The sequence below is a fragment of the Macaca thibetana genome, chromosome 1 (genome assembly GCF_024542745.1).
Source record: "Macaca thibetana thibetana isolate TM-01 chromosome 1, ASM2454274v1, whole genome shotgun sequence".
In the NCBI taxonomy this organism is placed as follows: Eukaryota; Metazoa; Chordata; class Mammalia; order Primates; family Cercopithecidae; genus Macaca; species Macaca thibetana.
The window spans coordinates 136209190-136232023 of NC_065578.1; the positions used below are offsets into that span (position 1 = coordinate 136209190).

The window sequence follows — 22834 nt, forward strand, 5'->3', positions numbered from 1 at the left end:
GGCTAATTTTTGTATTTTTAGTAGAGATGGCATTTCACCATGTTGGCCAGGCTGGTCTCAAACTCCTGACTTCAGGTGATCCACCTGCCTCGGCCTCCCAAAGTGCTGGGATTACAGGCGTGAGCCACTGCGCCTGGCTGGAAGATACATTTTCTTAGCTGAATGAGATGGTAATTAGTAAAGGGTGACATTGGCTAAACTAGAGCAGGTCCTGTTTCAATTTAGTCCCCAGCAGCAGAGCTGAACAGGAACTGAGTGCAGGCAGTTCCCGTGCACCACAGAGAACACCCCAGAGGGGCAAGAGGACATGGCCTGGGATCAGGCTTCCCTCATGCGGCCAGCAGGTGAGGGAATGAATATTTACTGGATGATACTCTAACCCACCGCCAGACTGACATCTGCCAAGGAAAGTCACTCCAGACACCTGATCTAGTTCTTCATTTATAAATGTGAACAGTCAAGCAAGGATCACCAACCATTTTTGAAGAGTTATAAAACAAATAAAAGGACTTAAGATGAACAGATAAACAAAAAGGCTAAAGAAAACTGAGACAATTAATCAAACAGAAAACCTTTCAAGAACTATTTACTCATTTCTCAGTACGAGCTGAGAAGATACTGCCTCCATCAAAAATAACAACTATGAGAGAGGAGCAAGCAAAGATCATGAGTATTTGGAAATTAAAAAAAAAAAAAAAAAGATTGTCAAAAAATAAAATCTCAAAAGGCTAGAAGAAAAATTCTAGCATACAGAGGGGGGAAAAGACAAAGGGATGCAGAGTAGGAGACAACACTGAAGAGAGACTAAAAAACAATTTCCGAGATCTGACACCAGTCTTGAGGGAATCCCAAAAAGAGAAAACAGAGAAAATAGGTAAGGGGAGAAAATTTCCAAGATCTGAATAAAGACTCAAATATTCAGATTGCAAGGACCCAGGGAATGGTGAGCAGGATGGGTGAATGAGAATAAAATCCACATCCCTGACTCTGTGAGTTATCTGTGAATAGTCACTATTTCAGGGTTGAACTGACTTGATCAAAGGTTTTGGGAGCTCTTGGGGCAGAGGTTACTTACATCATAGCGTGTGGCCACCTGCCTCCTATTGGCTCCTTTTCCTTCTACATCAAGTGGAGGCCAAATCCCTCTCCAAGTATTATTATACAGAGATATTCAGCTCCCCTTGCTTAACCAGACCCTGTACTCAGTAGAAGAAAAGCCACTAAACAGGACCCTTTTAAAAAGCAAGGGTAATAAATAGAAAAATATATATAACAGGTGTGTAATAATCTTGTGTTTCCCTAAGGCAGTCTAAGTGGCTGTCTGTTCCTTCTAATCCAATGAAGGCAGGCAGTATTTGGTACCAGCAGTGGGGATGCACAGAACATACCCTCAGAAAGAACATGTAAGTGACTATGGCACCATGTTCTTTTGTGGGAGGGGGCTGAGCGAGCAGCGTCCCATGCAAGGGTGAAACTTGATGGTTTGTGATGATGCAGTGTCTGAGTAAACCACCTGTGACTCTGGGGGATGGAGAGGCTATTCCCACCGAGGATGAAGCTTTGGAGAACTCTGTTGACATTCCTTAAGAACCATCCCAAGATAATGAGGAATGCAGTGAGGAAGGAATGGCTGCATTGCTACAAGAGAAAAGGGATGAATTCTGCTCCCAGCTTATTTACCTGGAAACAGATGTGAAAATATTACAATATCCAGCTACAAGAAACACTTTCTTCTCCTTACATCCCCTAGCCTCAAGATCCTGTTCCAATACAATTTTCTGATACACACCCTTAGGGCTTCACCTTTGACTTGATGCTTCTCATCAAAATGTTTTCTTAAATAAATACACCTCCTTTTTTCTTTTTTCTCTTTTTTTGAGATAGAGTTTCATTCTTGTTGCCTAGGCTGGAGTGCAATGGTGTGATGTTGGCTCACTGCAACCTCTCCCTCCCAGGTTCAAGCGATTCTCCTGCCTCAGCCTCCCGAGTTGCTGAGATTACAGGCACCTGCCACCATGCCCGGCTAATTTTTGTATTTTTAGTAGAGACGGGATTTCACCATCTTGGCCAAGCTGGTCTTGAACTCCTGACCTCAGGTGATCCATCCACCTTGGCCTCCCAAAGTGCTGGGATTACAGGAGTGAGCCACCATGCCCAGCATACAGCTTCCTGTCTAAGAAGAATTCTGAAGAAACTACTTAGACAAGTTTTTTGGGGTGTTAAACACTGGAGGAGCAGATTTGGGGTACTGGTGGGAGAGAAGAACAATGTTTTCAGAACACCTAAGTGGAAGAGATAGCAAGTGAGCAGAGATGTCTGACTGAAAGGTAGGCCAGGCTTGCATATGGCTGCATGTACTAGAAACCCAACTATAATAGTTTAACCAGATAGGGGTTTCTATTAATAACATAAAAGAAGCCCAGGCCAGGCACGGTGGCTCACGCCTGTAATCCCAGCACTTTCAGGAGGCCTAGGTGGGCGAATTACTAGAGGTTAGGAGCTCCAGACCAGCCTGGAACTGGTGAAACGCCATCTCTCTAAAAATACAAAAATTAGCAGGGCATGATGGCGTGCGCCTGTAGTCCCAGCTACTCGGAAGGCTGAGGCAGGATAATCGCTTGAACCCAGGAGGCAGAGGTTGCAGTGAGCCAAGATGGCACCACTATACTCCAGCCTGGGCGACAGAGTGAGACTCCATTTCAAAACAAACAAACAAACAAACAGAAAAGAAGTCCAGGGGTGGCTGGGGCAGCTACTTAAGGAAGTCATCAAGTCTCCAGCCTCTTTGTGGTTTTCTTCTCTGTCATACATGCTTTGCCTGTGACTTTCATCCTGGTGGTCGCTAAGCAGCTGTGACATCTCAAAGCATCACATCTGTGTCCCATGCAAGGAAAAATGGCAGATTACGACTGAAGCACCCCTCCCCGCCTTTAAAACCAGGGAAATAGCTTTTCTGGAAGACCCAAGCACTAGACTTTGGCAGAGCTGAGCCACATGGCCACTCGTAAGTGCCCAAGACCCTGGGAGGTGAGCAATGCTAAATGTGCATGAGGACACTGTGAGCACAGCAGGCTCTGCTAGGAGGGAGAGATACTGGGGAAGGCAACCCGCATGTGAAAGGCACGTGAATGGATAGCATCACACTGGGAAGAGAGGAGGAGCAAGCAGAGAAGAGGAATCAGAACTGAGTCCTGAAAATCTCCTGCATCTAGGGTAAAAGTAGAGAAGCAGTTGGAAAATGGCCAAGGAATGAGCAGGAGGAGGGAAGAAGAGTAGGAGGAAATTGCCAAACAAAATAAAATTGGAGCTGGGTGCGGTGGTTCATGACTGAATCCCAGTGCTTTGGGAAGTTGAGGCTGGACGATCACTTGAGGCCAGGAGTTCCAGACCAGCCTGGGCAACATAGCAAGACCCTGTCTTGACAAAAATTAAAAAAAAAAAAAAAATTAGCAAGGCATGGTGGTGCATGCATGTAGCCTCAGTTGAGGCAGGAGGATTGCTTGAGCCCAGCAATTCGAGGTTGCAGTGAACTGTGATCATGCCACTGCACTCCAGCCTGGGTGACAAAGCGAGACACTGTCTCTAAAAAAATTAATATTTAGGAACTGGATTTAGTAAGGAGAGACTTTATTCAAAAGGATTATTGCAAGAATGGGAAGGGGCAGGAAAGGGGACCATTGCAATAGGGGGAACCCCTGACTGTTAAGATCTTCCAGAGTCTCAAGATCTAGGCAAACATGTTTTTTGGTTTTGTTTAATAGGAGAGTAAACACGACCAGAAAGAACAGATGTGGAGAAGTGGAATGGAAGGGCGGTAGGATCAGATAGATCAGAGGATGTTGGACTCTGGGGCCAACCTCTTCTCCAGAGGGGATGTCTGCCGGCTCAGGAAAGTTAGGGACCTGGGGAAAGGAAGGAAGTTTGGTTAATGAGCATTTGTTCCCATTAGTCAGTGGGGAAAAGCACCTCAGCTAATCATTTAGAAAACTAAGAATGGGAATTTGGAGGGTCTGTGTGTGTGTCCTTGTCATAATTAAACAAGGGAGGCATCTAAGAGGCCTAAGTGCTCTGGGAAGATGGCTCTTTGCAGGAAGCTGTCTGCTAGAACACAAAGCATTGGGGGTTTTCTTAACCTTGGCTGTTTCCAGGAGCAAGCGCTGAGACAAAATCCAACATTTTCAGAACCAGCAGAGAGAGGGTCTCATGAAAGCCTTGGAGACGAAAGTATTTCAAAATGGAGACCACCCATTGTTAGAGTAAGTCACGCTGGAGTAAAAAAGAAAAAATCAAAAAATGAAAGAAAAAAATTCAGTGTTTTAGTATGAGAACAATATTACAATTAAAAAAAATTATTTTGATAATTTCAAGCCTATAGAAAGGTTGCAGGAATAGTACAAATAATTCTTCCCGATTCCCCAAATATTTTACTGTATTTGTTTCCCCATGTGTGTGTGTTCAGCCTCTCAGGTTTCTGTTCCCCTCCGAGTAGGCTCTGGAATACTGGAGGGTGGGGTAGGCAGAGGAGGGTGGCTCTGGGTGGCCAATTGGGGTCTCCTGGCTGTCCATCTCTGCTGGCACCTGTAGGCCCTGCTGGCAGACCTTGGAGCCTGATTTCTTGGTTTGGTTATAACAGGTGCTTGCAAGCCAGCCCAGCCTCCCCAGCTCTGACAGACCCTTGGCTCAGCGGACACCTCAAACCACTCCATTGCAGTCCAGAGAGGGACTGCTGGCTCTCCACTTGGGGACCTACCACCTGCCCCCTCAGGAATGGTGGGAAACTTCTGTCTTGTGCCGTGGCTAAGAGAAGATAACCCCTGCCTACCTTCCAACCCCACTGACTTCCCTTTGGAAGATCGTGCAGGATCAGGTGCTGTTGAGCCTGAGACCCGACTTCCTCCCCGAATCCCAAATGGGGAGCAAGGGGAGAAGGTCTTCCCTACCTCCGCTCTTTTCTCCATCCTTCCTATTCCCAGAACACCCCAGGGCCCAGGGTAAGCCATGCCCTTACTTCCTCTAAATCAGGGGTCCCCAACCCCCAGGCCATGGACCAGTACCAGTCTGTAGCCTATTAGGAACCAGGCTGCACGGCAGGTGGTAAGTGGTGGAGATGAGCATCACCACCTGAGCTCTGCCTCCTGTCAAATCAGTGGCATTAGATTCTCACAGGAGCTCGAACCCCATTGTGAACTGCACATGCCAGGGATCTAGATGGCACACTCCACATGAGAATCTAATGCCTGATGACCTGAGGTGGAGCAGTTTCAGCCCCAAATCATCCCCCCAACCCCTATCTGTGGAAAAATTGTCTACCATGACACCAGTCCCTGGTCCCTAAAGATTGGTGACCGCTGCCCTAAGTCATATCCTCCTCTCTCCAAGGATGGGGCCCCTTCCCTGCCTCCTGGGAGAAACTCTAAGGAGTCTTCCAGGTTTCAGTTTACAAACCTACCACTCTTATGAAATAGCCCAAGTCCCTATGTCTCCTGCCCTGAGGTGATAAGGCTCTTCCTTGGCCTTCTTTAGGGGAAAATTAAAATGCATGGGTCATTTACAAAGTAGTAGCTTGCTACAACTGTATTTTTCTTAGAGGCCTTCTCTCCAAGAATTAATGTTATCTTCCCCTTTTTTGGTCATTTTAAAAGTCATTCTCATGGGGAAATCTTTGACTTTAAAGTTTAAAACGTAATAAAATGTAACAAAAGAAAGATATCTGACCAGTCAGCACATGAACAGGTGCCCAACGTCATTAGTCAGCATTAGGGAAATGCAAATCAAAGCCACAAAGAGACACCACTTCACACACATGAATAGCTAAAATTAGACTATGTTTTTTAGTTTTAGCCGAGATGGGGTCTTGCCATGATGCCTAGATTGGTCTGAAACTCCTGGGCTTAAGTCATTCTCAGGACTCAGCCTCCCAAAGTGCTGGGATTTTAAGATTATACTTTTTTTTTTTTTTTTTTTTTTTGAGACAGAGTTTCACTTTTGTCACACAGGCTGGAGTGCAGTGGTGTGATCCTGTCGCACTGTAACCTCTGCTTCCCTGGTTCAAGTGATTCATCTGTCTCAGCCTCCTGAGTAGCTGGGATTACAGGCACCCGCCACCACACCCAGCTAATTTTTGTACTGTTAGTAGAGACAGGGTTTCACTATATTGGCTAGGCTGGTCTTAAACTCCTGACCTCAGGTGATCCGCCCACCTCGGCCTCCCAAACTGCTGGGATTACAGGTGTGAGCCACCATGCCTAGCCTCTATTGGGTGTTTTGAGTGGCCTTGACAGAAGGATGGCAGCCCATGCTATCCATTACACACTGCACGGAGGACCTATTTCTACTAGTCAAGAGCACCTATTCTACAAACCACATACCATGGGTTAGTATACCAACTACTCCCTGCTTGATTTTGGGCAAGTCAGTGATCTCTGTGCCTTCGTTTCCTCATCTGTAAAATGGAAATTAGAATAGTAGTTACCTCCTATTGTTACAAGAATTGAAGGTAAACTCGTTTAGTGTGAGCCTAGCACAAGGTTGGCACTGGGTAAGGGTTTGCTACTGTCACTGTTACTCTCTAGAGAGTCCACAAGCACTGTCTCAAGGTCCTTCCTAAGGTGTCCAATGTTGCACACAGCAGCACAGCACTTCTGCTTATATCCAACTGGCCATTAGTCAGACGTACTGACAAGTATCTCCTGGCTGCCTCCAGGGAGCTCTTGTCCAATGTCCTCAAAGCTTCCCCACAACTTTCTGGCCATTCACTCAGACTGGACCCTTCCTCCCTACCACCGTTCAAAGCTGTCCCAAAATCCACTGTCCCTCACACCACCTTTCCCAAGTAGCTAAAAGAAAGGTGGTGATTACAGGGCCCTACTTTATCAATGGGTGACCCCAGGTCCCTGCCTCCCCATTCAACTCACATAAGCATAAAACACATCACCGAATCACAAACTACAGGCATGCTTCTACTTTGGATAGTTTAATTGACTTGCAATCCACATAGACTGTGCTATCAGCCATGAAAAATGTCCACAGAGGGGGCAGGGAGGTGCACGTGGATCTGCACCTCATCCTTGGCCACTCTAAGCTACTCGCAGGCGTTCTGTACAGAGCTGATGGTGGCAGCCGTGGGGGGCACAGGGTCTCCTAACCACTGACCGCTCTGACTGCTGGTCCAGCTCCATCACCCTCCCCTCATTTTAACCCCAGGATGGAGGTCTACCTTAATCCCCACTGCTCTCATCTGCTGCCTCTCAGGGCCCATTTCCACCATCTTTGAAGACATCAGCTTATGGTTCACATGATCCCTCACGACCCCATTTTCTCGTTTTTTTGATAACTTCATCATCTATGTTGTGAACCAAAAGACACGCCATAACCACGTATCCCTTATCTTGTTTAGGTGGATATATGGTCACTTGAAATAAAGACATTTCCCCAGTCTCTCAGTCTCAGACAGGTATGGCCATGGGACTAATGGCCAACTGAATATAGGCAAAAGTGCTGTGTGCAACTTTGAGACGTGTTTTTAAGAAGAGGAAATGCATCATTTTCTAACCTCCTTTCACGTTAGATGGAGTGTGACTTGACAGCCAGCAGTCAGCCTAGGTCATGAAGTGAAAGCCACTTACTGACCTTGAAAGAAAAAGAGGCGTCTGGCCCCTGATACCATGCACTATTGCACCCTCTCCAAGCTGCCTGTGCCTGTGAGAGGATTCTAGCCCATCTTGTTTAAACCACAGCAGTGACCTAACCCTTATTGACTCCCACCACCATTCCACACTATTATACTTCTGTAGCTTTATACTATTTTAGGAGATCTGGTGTAGCTTCAGATTTACATACACTCTGCCTCTAGAATCTCAGGAATAGATTTATTTAGGAGAGGCCCCATCTTCTCTTTTCACCACCTAAGTTTCTCTGCTTCAGTCACCTGGTGAGGCATTGGCCTGCGAGAGAGCAAGCTCTATTAACAGTAGAGAGCTCAGTAACCCATCCACCCAGTTACGGAAACTTGGTATATGTTAGGAGAGTTCTACAGACCAGCGAGAAAGGAGAGACTGTTGAGTAAACAGTGCTGGGACAACTGGTTACAAACAAAGAAAAACAAAATTAGGTCCCTACTAAATACAATCATAAAAATACATTTCAGATGAACTTATGAAAAATCTTATTATGAGATTAAAAATTCAGAAAACTTTGAGGGTAGGGAAGGATCTCTTAAAACAAGATTCAATGGCATAAGCCATATAGGCAAAACACTGATACATTTAACAACATTAACATTTAAAAATTACTTGGGTCCAGCAAAACACTCCTAAAGGCAGGGAAGAGAGACAAGCCACAATGTACCAGATATTTGCAATGCATATAATTAATCAAAGACTAGCATCTCTCTAGAATATATATTTTAAGAGGCTTAAATACCTTTAAGACAAAAAATTCCAAGTGAAAAATGGGCAGAGGATATGAACAAGTAACAGAAGGAACTTTGGGCTGGGTGTGGTGGCTCACGCCTGTAATCCCAGCACCTTGGGAGGCTAAGGTGGACGGCTCATGAGGTCAGGAGATCGAGACCCTCCTGGCTAACACAGTGAAACCCTGTCTCTACTAAAAATACAAAAAAACTAGCCAGGCGTGGTAGCAGGCACCTGTAGTCCCAGCTAAGCTACTCGGGAGGCTGAGGCAGGAGAACGGTGTGAACCGGGGAAGTGGAGCTTGCAGTGAACCAAGATCGCACCACTGCACCCAGCCTGGGCAATAGAACAAGACTCTGTCCCCCCAAAAAAATAATAAAATAAAATAAAAAACAGTGAAGGAAACTTGTACAGTCAATACACATATGAAAAGATACTTATAAAACCTAAAGGAAATGACACCCATTCAATCAGATAAGATGAAAAGTCTGATGACACCAAGTATTGCAGAGTTAGGGAACTCTCAGATTGCTGATGGGAGGATAAACAGACACATGCTTAGAGGGCAACTGGGAATGTCCAGTCAATTAGGGGAATTCCAATACCTCCTCGAATCTACACAATGTGATGGGATACTCACTGCAGCACAGCTATAATACAGAAACACTGAAAAACCCCTACAGGTCCATCAATAGCATATAAACAGTAGAACTCATACAATGGAACACTATACAATAGTTAAAATAACTGGGCTGGGCAGAGTGGCTCACGCCTGTAATCCCAGCACTTTGGGAGGCCAAGGTAGGTGGATCATCTGTGGTCAGGAGTTTGAGACCAGCATGGCTAACATGGTGAAACCCCGTCTCTAATAAAAATACAAAATTAGCCAGGCATGGTGGCGGGCACCTGTAATCGCAGCTACTCAGGAGACTGAGACACGAGAATCATGTGAACCCAGGAGGTGGAGATTGCAGTGAGCCGAGATCACGCCATTGCACTCCAGCCTGGATGACAAGAGCAAAACTCCAACTCAATAAATAAATAAATAAATAAATAAATAAATAAATAAATAAATAAAATAACTGAATTGGAGCTACATTTATACATGCCTCCAGAATGCAATATTTTAAAAAATTATCAAATATGTACAATATAACATTTCTGCAAAGTTAAGAAAACATGCCAACATACAAAACAAAACTAAAACTAACCATAGATGGGAAGAACAGAAATGGACTTCAGGACAGGAGGCACAGGCAACAGGACTGGTGCCACATATGAACAGGACTTCAGAATGTGCATTTTATTTCTAAAGACAAATCTGGAGCAAATACCGAAAGATACTAGTTGACTGGTTACATGGGGGAGATACAGGTGTTTGAACACCAGTGCCCTGCTCTTGTTTGACATGTTCGAATGCTATCTTTTACAAATTATCTCATTTTTCTTCTTTGTTGCTTGTGTTCTGGGTTCCCTCGTCTCCCAGCTCTCTGGGGACCACCAAGTAGCATCTCCTCTGGTGTCTTTGCTCTCTCCAATGCTCTTCCCTCGTCTTCTCACACGTCCTTGTTTTCTCAGTCTTAACACTTCACCCTAACCATCACTGGGCCCCTTCATTTCTTCCTCCCTCGCTGTCTACTTAAGGGCCTCCCACTTCTGCCTTTACCTCTCAATGTGGTCTCCACCCAGCACCCCCTGGCCAGGCCTTTGAAAGACCTCATCAAGCTTAATGATTCAAAACAACATCCAATCCCATCTTTGGAAACCCCACCCTAAAACTGCTCTTCTGAAGATAAACACTGCCATAATTGCCAAATTGAATGGGCTTTTCAGTTTTTCTTTCCCCATAACCTCCTGGGAGCTGTCACCATCAGGGACCATCCCTGTCTGCTTTACCTGCTCCCTGCTGTGGCTTCCGTGATGGCAATGCCCCCCATCCCGGGTCTCTGACCTGCACTACTAATCGGTGGGATTCCACCTGCCAGTGTTCGGCCTCCTCCGTCCTCCCTTCTTAGGGCACCACATTTTCCTCTGCCCTTCCTCAAACAGCCTGGGGGAAAGCAAGCTCCTGTCAAATGTCAAGATATACAATTCTCATTCCTCTCATAATAAAGACACATTGCCCTGGCACTCATGCTATTCCTGGAACAGGGAGACGGGGCTACCAGTTTGAACCCCAAGGCACACTTGTGTCTTCTCAGCTGTCTGATATACGTAACACCTGCTTGATCTCAGCTCACTGCAGCCTCAGCCTCCTGGGCTTAAGTGATCCTCCCACCTCAGCCTCCAGAGTAGCTGAGCCTACAAGCGCACGCCACTATGATTGGCTAATTTTTAAATTTTGTTTCGTACAAAGTCTTGGTATGTTGCCCAGGCTGGTATCAAACTCCTGGGCTCAAGTGATCCTTCCGCCTCGACCCCCTGAAGTATTGGGATTACAGGTGTGAGCCACTGTGCTCAGGAAGAGGCACTTCTGAGATTCTCTTTACAACCCATGATTGATGCACGGAGAAGGCAAAGCCCACCTGTCCACTCTCCTGCCACAGCGCCCAGGGCCACAGCCAGAGAAGGAAAGGAGAGTGGTTTCTGAGCTCAGGCCCTCACAGGCTTCTACAGAGGGTGAACACTTGCTGAAGGAACCACTGGATGTTTTGGCAACCACCTGGCAGTGTTCGTGCTGTCATGCACAACTGAGTCCAGGGACCTGCTTGGCACCCGCAGCCTTACAGCCCAGGGCTGGCAGATATCAGACCTCCCCGCTCTCCTAACGCCTCTGCTTAGGAAACTTTCTAGTTAAAGAAATGTGTGCAGAGAGGTGAGGTCATTAAAAGCTCCTTCGAATGGGGCAAACTGCCTCCCTCCTGAGCTCACAGCACAGGTTATCCCAAAGGAGCCCAAGGTGCAGGGAGAGGGGTCAATATTTACAATGGACCAAACTCCAAGATTCCAACAGGACTCATCCATTTATTGATATTACTATTAAGCCACTTCCCAGCAGTGTGACTGCCATAACAAGAACAGGACTCGGTTTCTAAAGGCAATAAAATAACAAGGACATCACGGACAAAGCATTGGAACACTCCTCGTAGGGAACTGGCTTTTCCTCTCCAGCCAGAGGACCCAGGTGCCAGGTGCCACTCCCGAGCACTCGGTCCTGGTCCCGAACAGAGGCACATCTTTATGTATCTCGGCCCTCATGCCGGATGCTTTCCCCGCCCTGATCTGATCTTCTCAGTTCATCTGGATAAACCCGCTGTGCTTCCTGTCCATGAAGTGAGGCGCTCCCCAAAGAGGGATCCAAAGTCTGGTGATGAAACAGCTGGCACCAAAGAGCTGGTTCTGCTTCCTCCTCACCAAGTAAATACGCACTTTATTTTTTTTAAGGAAAGAAAAGTCTTAAAAATATATGGCACTAGAGTGTAAAACTATACAACCGCATCCAGTGAAAATTCCAGGCAGCTTGCGGCCTGTGGCGCACCACGTCCCTCAGATGTAGAGCTGATGGGAGGCCAGGGTGTCCATGAATGGTCGCACCAGGTTGTCCGTGGAGAAGTAAAAGATGAGCCCAAACGTGATGGAGATGGGGAGGGCGGGCAACGCCTTCTTGAAGACAGCAAGCAGCAGGAGGGTCAGACACAAGCCCTGCAGGACATGGAGGGGAGGGTGAGCGTGGTGATCCCTGGCTTGGACGGGAGCTGTGAGTCATGGCCTAGTCCCTGGGCGCAGAAGCTTGTTCGAGGACCAGTCGGACAACGGCGCTAGACACCCCATTATCTTTCCTGGTCCTCCAACAGCTCTTGAGGTGTTGAGGGCAGAAGTTCTCACCCCCATTGGATCACCCCACCTGTTAGTGAGTGAACCAGAAGGCAGGCCTCCCTACTCCTGGAGCAGTGCTGTGCCCTCAGGTCGTGCTGCCTCCCCTGTCTGGCTAGAGTGGTCACGTGGGATGGTAAGATGCCCTCAGGGAACATGTATTTATATGAGAGCTAGGTGGGCTCAACTGAAATGGCAGTAAGGTTCTCAGCAGCTGGCACCAAGGGAATCAGAGCTGCCAGCCAACCTGCCCCTGGGAAGCAGGTGTGGGGGCTGCCCATCCTCCCCTGACCTGGCTGATGCAGGCAGTGGTCCAGGTGAGTACAGGGAACCAGGGTGCCTTCTCTATCCTTGGGGGCAGGAGGGCTCAGGTCAGGCAGTCTGGTGGTGGAGCAGCCTAGGTCGATCATCCCATCCCTGATGCACTTGTGGGCAAAAGCAAAATCTTCTGGACACTAGAGCATCAACTTTAACCATGCCATGCCCAGGGTTTTCACCAAGGGGCAGACACCAAGCGCATAACTCAGACACTCCACCTCCTCTAACGTGACAGGGAAATCTCTGAGATGAAGTCACGGCAGGACATCTCCCCATTATGTGTATCTGGCCAGGTTAACTGACTATGGGGCCTGCACAATTCACAGTAACAGGGCCAGCCCTAGTGCCCCAGATTCAGACCCTGTGGTGTCTCAGTGGCATAGAGGAGGGGAAAACACGGTCCTCACTAGCTTTGTGCCCACGGGCAAGGCCCTTAAGCAATTTTCTTTTCTGCAAATCTGATGTCATCACAACCACCTCAAGGGTATCATCACTGCACAAAGCTGTCAGCTGGGTCCCCGGCCCGGAGGCTGTATGCTCAGCCACGCTGGGGCCAGTGCTCTCCTCACCCTCCCCTGCACTGTCCTCCGCAGGCTGGAGCCCACCTAGGGGTGAGCACACCTCCTGTGAGCCTCGGTCTCAAGCTGACCCTTCCAGCCCCGCTCCCTGGTCTCATCCCTCAGAGTGAAGAGAAGAAATGAAAAATCCCCAGGGATCCTGGGACCCGCCCCCACCACAATGAGGACTCTGGGGGCCCCACCACCAGGGGGCAGTCAGACACATCCCCAGCTACTCACAATGAGGATGGCCACGAAGCAGGCCAGCGTGGTATTCCAGTCCCCGCTGCCCGTGGCCGCCGCCTTGCCCACCAGCACACTGTAGAAGATGAAGTCCCCGAGGCCAAGCTTCACACCCCCTGTGTGAGGAGAGACAGTGAACCCGTGCTGAGGAGGCATGTACGGAATGGAAAAAGAAGAGAAACCCTGATCCAGAAGGCCCAGCCAGTCTGCCCAGCCCAGCCCACCTGGCCTCTAGAAGCTGCCATGTGGACTGGGGACAAGGACAGCTGCCTCCCCAAATCAGTGGCCAGTGGGAAAGCAGGGGACACCTGTGAACTGGGTGACTTACAACCTGGGCAGAGAAAAGCGGGCAGTTCTGAAACTCAGGTAAAACCGGTGTTGGGCACTCAGTGAGTAAAGAACAAATAGGAATGCATGGCCTGGGGCTGTGCACTGCTGTACAATTTAGTATGAAGTCTGAATTACAAATTTTTAGGGAATTTAATTTCAGTGCATTCAAAAGCACATATAACACCAAGACAGAGGTCCTCTGAAGACCCTTACACCTTACAATAGGTAAATATAACTGGGAATTAGTCTACCCATTACTGATCAGAAAATCAGAGCTTCCAAAATGCTCTCAGGTTTGTTTTCTTTAGTGCAATGGTCCCTGACACTTATTTATAGGATAACTTTGCTCACTGTAGACAATAAAAATGGTTATGCAATAAACACAAACCATGGAGACCCACCTCCCCTGCCCTTCCAGCCCTGCAGGTGTCCCTCCCGCTCCTGGCCCCAGCGTCCATCCTTCCCCCACCAGGTCCAATCCATCAGCATCACTTCCTCTTGGATCCCAACTCCTCCCCTTTAGCTGGTTCCTTCTCAGAGCCTAACAAACAGGTTCCAGTCTTGCCCATCCTAGAAAGACAGCTCTTCCTGTCCTGGGCCCTTGCTCCTGCTTTCATGTGCTGGCTCCCCTTCCTTATCACTCCTTCTTCCATCAGGACTCTGAAAAAAAAACCCTGCACTCATCTCCCAGTCACCTTGGAAACCTAGAGGCACCAGGTCCCATGTCCTGACCAATGCTCTCTGGTCCCCAGGGGACACCTGCAGTCCTCACACCACCTGCGGCACCCATCTGCCTCTGGCTACTCCTCAGGGTCCTCCAATGCACCTTCCCTTCCTCTGTAAATGTCACCAACCCTGACCCTGCACCCTCCCTGGCTACTCTTCTCGGGCCTCATTTTGACAACATGTGCATGCTGATGGCTCCAACGTGTCAAACCCTGAGCTCTTCCCCGGCTCTGGTGCCTGCTGGTATGTCCCTCCAGATGTCCTGCAGCCCCCACCCCCTCCCACATGGATGCTCTCCTGAGTAAGTGTGGTAAGCCACACCACCTTCCCGGTGGACCCCTCCACACCGTCCTTGGCCTAGTCCTGACAGTCATCCCCCTTTCAGCCCATGGTGCTGCCTTGTTTCTCTCCCCCCGGACAACAAGCGGGGGTAACGTGTCCTGCCCCCGAAGAGAGGACACAGGAAACACGTGCTGGGGGCCCTCTCACATGCTCTGTGTTTCTTCATTTGGCTGGTCCTGAGTTGCATCTCTTATAATAGAACTAATTTTGGCTGAGTGCTGTGGCTCAGACCTATAATGCCAATACTCTGGGAGGCCAAGGCATATGGATGGCTTGAGCCCAGGAGTTCGAGACCAGCCCGGGCAACAAGTCAAAACCTTGTCTCTATTAAAAATATAAAAATGAACCAAGTGTGGTAGCATGTGCCTGTAATCCCAGCTACTCAGGAGGCTGAGGTAAGAGGATCACTTGAGCCCAGGAAGTCAAAGTTGCAGTGAGCCACGATCGTGCTACTGCACTCCAGCCTGGGCGACAGAGCGAGAACCTGTCTCCAAAACAAAATGACAACAATGACAAAAACAAACAAACAAAAACCAAACAAACAAAAAAAAACACTGCAATTTTAAGTGTAGTGCTTTCCTGAGTTCTGTGAGTCATTCTAGCAAGTTATTGAACCTAAGGGGATCATGCAGCCCTAAATTTGCAGCCAGTCAGAAGCACAAGTGGCATCTAGACCCTCCAGAGCTTGTGGCTGGTGTTTGGAGGGAGGCCGGTCTTGTGGGCCCCGTGGGATCTGTGCTAACTCCTGGTCTGCAGCACACCACTTGGCCTTGGAATAAACATCTCCCACAAGCCTGCCTGGGGGTGTGCACCTGCTCCTCCTTCCAGACCCACCGCAGAGCAATCTTAGCTTGCCCCTCCCGCGTCACTGGAGTCCTGTATGCCAGGCCACTGTTACCAGGTTGCTCCCATAAGGCACCTCTCAAGGCAGGGGCTGTTACGACACCGCAGCATCTCCCTGCTCCAGGCTGCCGCCTGGCACGCTGCAGTGGGCGGGCACTGGGTATTGGGCGGGCACTGGGTATTGGGCAGGCACCGTGTACTGACGCCAGGATGAACCCCTATCTCAGTGTGTCTCCAGGCCTGTCTGCAAGGCCCTCCCACACTTCTGCTCTCTGCATCCCGCTCCAGCTTCCTCTGACTCCTGAGTCTGCCTGTCAGGAAACGCTCCCCACCCTGTGCTCCTCTCCTCTAGGGACTGCTGTGACTCAACCTTCAGAGCTCAGCTCAGCAGTTATTTCCTCAGGTGACTTTCTCTAATTCCTGCCAACCAGGTCAAGAAGCCCCATGGCATGCTCTCCTGCCCCCATGGCCTGCTTCACAGTCCCTGGCTTCTGCAGTCTGCGTGATTACTGCCCGCGTCTCCTTAGTCTGCAGGTCCCACTAGGGCTGGGCCTCACCCAGCACAGCACGGGCACATGGTCCACACTCAATACACGCCAGACAACTACATGGGGTCTGCTGAGAAGACCCCAGCGCTGCAGGCGTCTCCTACTTCCACAGAGATGCCTCCGATGGGAAAAGGGGCCCCTCCCCTCACGCCCTCCTCCACCCAGGCTGCAGGGAGCCTCCACCCTCCGTCTTCACTCCTGCCCCGGGCTGAAGCAGGCCGTGTGAACATGGGCACCTTACTTTCCTCCTCTTCCTCCAGTTCCTCCCCTGGGTAGCCAGTCAGGGGAGGCTCAAAGACTTCGGGGTATGAAGGCTCCCCAAAACTGTCATAGGAGTCTTCTTCTGGGTGTCCAGGAAGAGAAGATGACCATCATTGCCATGAGGAGGGGACAACAAGGGAGACAGACAAGAGCTGGTCAGAGTGGTCCCTGGGAACAAAGCTCCAGGAAGGGGTCCCCCTGAGCACCAGTGCCTGATGCCAGGGCTTCCCCTCCCCTGCCCCACCCATGCCCAGCAGAACGAAGCAACAGAGGTTGGCAGAGGACCAAGGGTCCAACACTCGCTGAATCTTCAAGCCCCATGTGTCCGGCTGGTTTTCAAAGGTCCTTTCCCTCTGCTCCTCCTGAACTCATGCCTCTCAGAGAGGCCAGGCCGGGCAGAGCTGGGTGCAGGTAGGGAGCTGCCCCCCAGTGATGAGAGGCTGTTAGCTCCCCTGGATACTCACCCATCTCCGGGTCATAGGGGAGCTGGAGGGCACCCTGAGATGAGGGGTCCAGCTTCGCCATGCCGACCGTCCACACCATGGCGGCTGGGGGAGGGGAAAAGGTTCACGCCTCAGGCGGTGCTAACAGTGGCTGCCTGCAGGGCCTGGGGGAGGTGACCAGTCTGCGTCCCAGAAAGCCTGCACAGGACCCTCCATCCCGCCATCCTGCAGGTATCTGTTCATGCTCCATTGTTAGGAGGCCGTTGTGGGAGGGGTCCGGAGTCACTCCCTCTTGACTCCTGCATTTGTCTATTCTGTTACTGTTTGTCTCCCCTCCTAGAGCGTAAGAAGAACCAGATCTATCAGAGCCAGGACCTCACTGTTCACGGGTGAATTCCCAGAGCCCTGGGACACTCACAACAGTCCTAGCACAGACTTTCCATACATGGTCTTTGCTCATCCTTGGAATGTGCCTGGAATGTGCTTTCCCGTGGGGCCGCGCTGCGGGTGATTCTCCTCTACTGCTCGATTCCTCAGCTGCATGGAGATACCTAGCACTCTGTAGCTGTTCCATAAACTCTTTCCCAGGCCACCCTGCAGAAACCACAGCTCCAGAAATTCAGGCTCTATTTAAGCTCTGCCATTAACAAACCGAGGGCATCACAATCCCAGGGCTGTGAGCTCCATGAGGCCTGGGACCCTGTGGTCTTCTTTCCTGCTGGGTCCCTCAGTGCCTAGCACAGTGCCTGTCACAAAGTAGGGACTTGATGTGCTTTTGCTGACTGCATGTGTAAGTCCAAATCTCTACACACTGACCCCGAGGCCAGGGGCCATCCCGTGTGCCTTCCCTTCAGTTAGGGTTAATGCCAATCAGCCACGCTGCTGTCAAGGAAGCCCAGGAGCTCCTTGCTCCCGACCCCCTGCCCTGAAGAATCCCTCTCCAAAGTCCCTTCTCAAGAGCCTGGGGAGCTGAGGTGTGGCTGCGGGCTCACAGGAATGCAACCTGCACCACAGCATGCCACTGTGCCACTGGAGGATGAACGGGATGAAGTCAGGGGCTGCGCCACATCCTAGCAGACGCCTGCTTCCTGTCCTACCTTTCTAAGCTTCTTACTATGTTAATATCAAGCTACTACCCTCCCTGGTTTCTGAAAGTGGAGATCCTCCAGGGATCACCGAGGCCAGCTCCTCCTCTTTGCTCAGGGAAAGGGTGAGCATCTCCTAGTCAACTCTGAAAGCCACGGCCAGGAAGCAGGCCCTTGTCCCCCCATAGGCTGCCTGCTGACCCTGAGTCAGGTAGAGGCACGGAGGGACCACTCACATGAGTATATCAGGGCAGGGAATATGGGCTCGTTTCTCTCCTGGGCAGTTTCTACCAGCATTCTCAGAGGCCCTTTGGGACACAGCACAGCCACGAGATCTGGGAAAACAGAGACATCCTTGTCAACTTATCCCCAAACAGCCCCCTGAAGAAGAGCCAGCCCTGTAGCACAGGAGCCCTGGGTGGAGCTCTCAGAGCATGCCTTGCTTCTGGGCTGGCATCCCAAACTCTCAATCTCCAGTCACAACTTAGAGCAGGCCCTGGTGTGAGCCAGAGTAGGGCCTCACAGGCAACTGCAAGCATGGAGGAGCTGTGCACCCGAGACGTGGTGGCCAGGCTGGGGAGTCCCACTTCTCTTAAGCCTCAAATTCCTTAACCTTAAAATGGAAGTAACAATACTGGCAATGATAATCATGGTAGTATCAAATAGCAGCTAACATTTGTGGTTATGTATATGTGCCCAAAGGACTGTCTTGATAAATCACTTACAGTGTGCCCAGTGCTTAACAGTGCACTTGCTCAATCAGCATATTGATAATAATGGAAAATGAGGGCCGGGCGCGGTGGCTCACGCCTGTAATCCCAGCACTTTGGGAGGCCGAGGTGGGCCGATCACAAGGTCAGGAGTTCGAGATCTTCCTGGCCAACATGGTGAAACCCCATCTCTACTAAAAATACAAAAATTAGCCCAGTGTGGTGGCACACGCCTGTAATCCTATCTACTCGGGAGGCTGAGACAGGAGAATCACTTGAACACGGGAGGCAGAGGTTGCAGTCAGCCGAGATGGCGCCACTGCACTCCAGCCTGGGCGACAGAGAGAACAAGACTCCATCTCAAAAAAAAAAAAAAAGAAAGAAAAAAAAAGGCAAATGAGGAGCTCAGTGACTACCGTGTTTTATCTAGATCACCAGGAGTGTTCCCGAAATAGTGGACCCCCCTATGTTTTACAAAGGTGACTCTCAGGAGGGAGTCCACCCAAGCCTCTGCAGGAAGGGAAGCAAGTCCTTCAGCACCTGCCCTCCTTGTGCAGCACTGGGGACAATTTGGCTCCGGACATCGCCCCCGCTGCCCCCACCAGCCTTGCTGCCCGCCTACCGTACACAGAGATGGCGCCCAGGATGACCCACGCGGACCACTCTGGGAGGTACTTGATGAACACCAAGGCCATGAGTGCACTGATCATGATGAGGTAGGCCTGCTGCAGCACCAGGGGGCCCTTCCAGTGGATACACACCATGCCCACCGCCCCGAAGTTCCAGACAGTCAGCAAGAGGGTGGGGTAGTCCATGGCCACATTGTAGGTCTTCAGCACTTCCCTGCAGGACCAAGGAGCCTGTGAGTGGGACTCAGTGGAGACATTACAGTCTAGCAGTTTACCACCATTCAGGCCCAACCTGGCCCTCCTAACTAACATTTCCTTCCCTGACCTTCACTGTCCTTACAATTTACCATTTGCGACATTTTCTAGAACAAGGTGGGGATGTTTGGAACAGGTCACAGAAAAGTGTACAGGCATGACCTGGAAGACCCTATGCACATGAAAAGGTCCTTGGGAAGGTGTTTTCTCTTGTCCCTCCAGTCCCTTTGGGCCCCTGGGTCAGGATGATATCCCAAATCAAGGGGCAATAGAACAGATACTTTTTCCCACAAACCAGGAAGTACCCAGGCCTAGCCCAAAAATTAGAATGTAAATTTTGTGGAATTTCTATCCCCCTGGGGTTCACAGAGCGCCTTCTCCATGAAGGGTTCGTTTTAAATCAGGAACAAGACAGAAACGTGGGGTCCACCATGCAGCCCCACTTCTACTCCCCTGTGTCAAGGCCATGAGAGAGGGCCATGAAGGCCTGGATTCCAGAACGGCTGGCACTGGGGAACACTGGAGCTCGACGGTCACCTTTCCCTGCCCAGGTCCTCATGCCCATGTCCACTTGTGCCGCATGGAGAGGGGCTCCCAGTGCTGTTTGTCTGCCACTTACCCAAGGTAGATATAGGTGAAGAGGAACAGCAGCATCAGCGAAGACATGATCAACCAGCCATGGATGAACTAGACAATAGAAATGGCACGATCACAAGGTATCCCCAAGTGCCACAAATCCTAAGGCCCCCAGGATCCTGGGACTGATACCCAAGCCTGAATACTCTGTTAGGCTACTTCATGCCTACGTTGGAAGGGATCAGGTGGCCACCTTACAGATACAGAGGGCACAGAAATCCAAGGAGTTCCCCTCAGGTCACCTTGCAGTGTGTGCAGACAAGACTCCCTCAGGTCTGTTGGCATAGCCTTGCAGTCTCCCCCAACTCTACTCGTTCAGTTAGAAAGGTAATGCTGGGTGTCTTCTACTTGCCAGGCACTGTTCTAGGTTCTGAAGCCAAGGCTAGCAAAGTCTCTGCCCATGGGCATTGTGTTCCAGTGTAAGGGGAGTTAGATAACATATAGACAAATTTACAGTATATTAGCAAGTAATGATGAGGGCCATGAAGAAAAAAATGTTAGCAGGATAGAGTGACAGGAGACTCACTGGGGTGCTATTTTAGATAGGGTGGCCTCAACAGAGAACCCGGGAAGTCCCCTCCCACCCTTGGGACCTACAAACAGGTCCTCAGAAAGACCTGTTCCTGTCTCCTGGCCAAGCATAGGAGAGTGAAGGACAAGAGGGGGCTGATCCTAATCCAGTCCCTTAGCTGGCCATCAGCAGGACAGTGATATGACTTCCCATCAGCCTCACCCCTGAGGACCAACTCATCAGTCACCAGCTCAACCCACTGGGACCTCAGCTTGGCCCTGGTCTACCTGGAGTGAAAGCAGCCTCCACGGCCATGCTGTATGCACAGCCAAAAGGGGAAAGGGCTGCCTCTGGGACGTGCCGACCCTCTTCCTCCCAGCCGCCACCTGGCCGCCTGGGCCACCATCATCTGCCTGTGTTGCGGAACCTCCAAGGAAGCCCTACTGGACAGATGGCTGAACCCCTCTTCACAGCCTCTGGGACTGGCCACCAGACACACCTACTGCCCTCAGTGGTGCCAGCACTTCACACCTGCCATGCAATTTCTAGCTTGACCTCATGCAATCTGTATCCTCCGCTCCAAACCAGCAGCCCTCCACCCTGCTTCCCACCATCTGCCAACCTCCCAGTGGCAATGTTCAAACCCTGCCTCGTCACAGTTACACAGGTAATTGTTACTTATTTTATTATTATTTTTTTTAGAGACAGGGTCTTACTACATCGTCCAGGCTAGACTTGAACTCCTGGGGTCAGGCGATCCTCCCGCCTCAGTCTCCTGAGTAGTTGGGACCACAGGCATGCACCACCATGCCCAGCTGGTACTCATTACTTATTGATAAGCTTCAGCTCAGGACATGTCCTGCAGCCCCTCCCATGGCCTTCCCCGCTGCTGCCCCCACTGGAACGGGGCTCAGCTCCCTCCCTGCACTGCCCCTGTCCCATCCCTCTAGCCTGGGCACTCTGTACCACTATCTACCTGCTCCATGGATGGCAGCTGCCTGAACAAAAAATGTTGTGAGGCACCTGTGTGTAAACAGTTTTAAAATAGGTAATGCCCAGCTTAATCACCTTTCCATCTTTAGTGGTTCAACCCCTTCCCTGGGAGAAAAGCCTGAAGCCGCTGTCTAAAAGGTTATGGCATCTTTGGAGACAGGCAGTGCCCATAATTCTGGCCAGATGGGATCTGCCCTTCCACTACTCCCTGGGGCTACTTAGCAGCTATAGGCAGCTACAACCCGAAAGTCTCCCAGGGCTGGAAGACCTCAGCATGGCATCTGCACATCCTTGCACGAAAAGGAAAAGGAAAACTAAAAATAAATCTTCAGGGGAAGTATTGGGGTGAGAGGAGCCTAAAATAGAACTTCAGAAAGAGAAGCTAAACAAAATTAACTTCGAACTATGAGAAATGATGCTTGGAACACTGCAATGAGGAACTCAAGTGGGATAATGTGCAAATTTAAAAGAAAACAGGCTGGGTGCAATGACTCACACATGTAATCCCAGAACTTTGGGAGGCCAAGGTGGGAGGATCACTTGAGTCCAGGAATTTGAGACCAGCCTGGGCAACACTGTGAGATCTAGCCTCCACAAAAAAAAATTTAAAAATTAGCCAAGTATGGTGGTGCACACCTGTAGTCCTAGCTACTTGAGAGGCTGGGCGGGAGAACTTCTTGAGCCCAGGAGGTTGAGGCTGCAGTGAGTCATGATTGAACCACTGCACTCCAGGCTGGGCAATGGAGTAAGACCATGTTTCAAGAAAAAGAAAATAAATAAAAATAAAAGACAACAGTATTAGGTCATCCATGGTGGGAGACAGGATGGGGTGGGAAGGAGTACAAAAACTCTGGGTCTATTTTCCTCTGATTTGTGTTTTTTAAAGGTGGCTGTTTCACAGGCTCTGCCACCATGGTGTGGGGCAGACAGGGAGAGAGACAGGTGGGTGGAGGGCAGGGCCAGGGGCTCACCTTGTAGCAGCGGTACTTGTAGAGCACCACCAAGAAGATGGTCATAACCACGATGACGCTGATCATGATGAGGGTGTTGAGAACAGAGTTGAGGAGGCGCTGGCCCACCGAGGGCGTGTCCTCAGTGAATGGCGTGTAGATGCTGAGGGAGGAGGCAAAGGGCTGACGCTCCCAGCCCTGCCTGCTCCTCGAGGCTCCCCACCTTGAGT

The 22834-nt window shown here is 50.1% G+C and overlaps 2 protein-coding genes across 5 annotated transcripts in view; both read right to left on the reverse strand.

Moving 5' to 3' along the window:
• Positions 1-22834, reverse strand: part of COQ8A (coenzyme Q8A) — a 685974-nt gene that overhangs the window by 69300 nt on the left and 593840 nt on the right. The gene's annotated exons all lie outside the window — the stretch shown is intronic.
• The window catches only part of PSEN2 (presenilin 2), a 28394-nt gene continuing 15259 nt past the window's right edge, over positions 9700-22834 (reverse strand). For 3 of the 4 annotated variants that reach the window (XM_050758021.1, XM_050758025.1, XM_050758033.1), the window contains 8 exons: positions 22626-22767; positions 20134-20201; positions 19253-19473; positions 18157-18255; positions 16857-16940; positions 16373-16474; positions 13340-13458; positions 9700-12053 (listed from right to left, as the gene is read on the reverse strand). In XM_050758021.1, coding sequence (XP_050613978.1) covers positions 11898-12053; positions 13340-13458; positions 16373-16474; positions 16857-16940; positions 18157-18255; positions 19253-19473; positions 20134-20201; positions 22626-22767 — 991 coding nt within the window. In that variant the 3' untranslated portion in view covers positions 9700-11897. The remainder of the gene's footprint in view (positions 12054-13339; positions 13459-16372; positions 16475-16856; positions 16941-18156; positions 18256-19252; positions 19474-20133; positions 20202-22625; positions 22768-22834) is intronic. The other variant, XM_050758042.1, reaches the window with a different exon arrangement.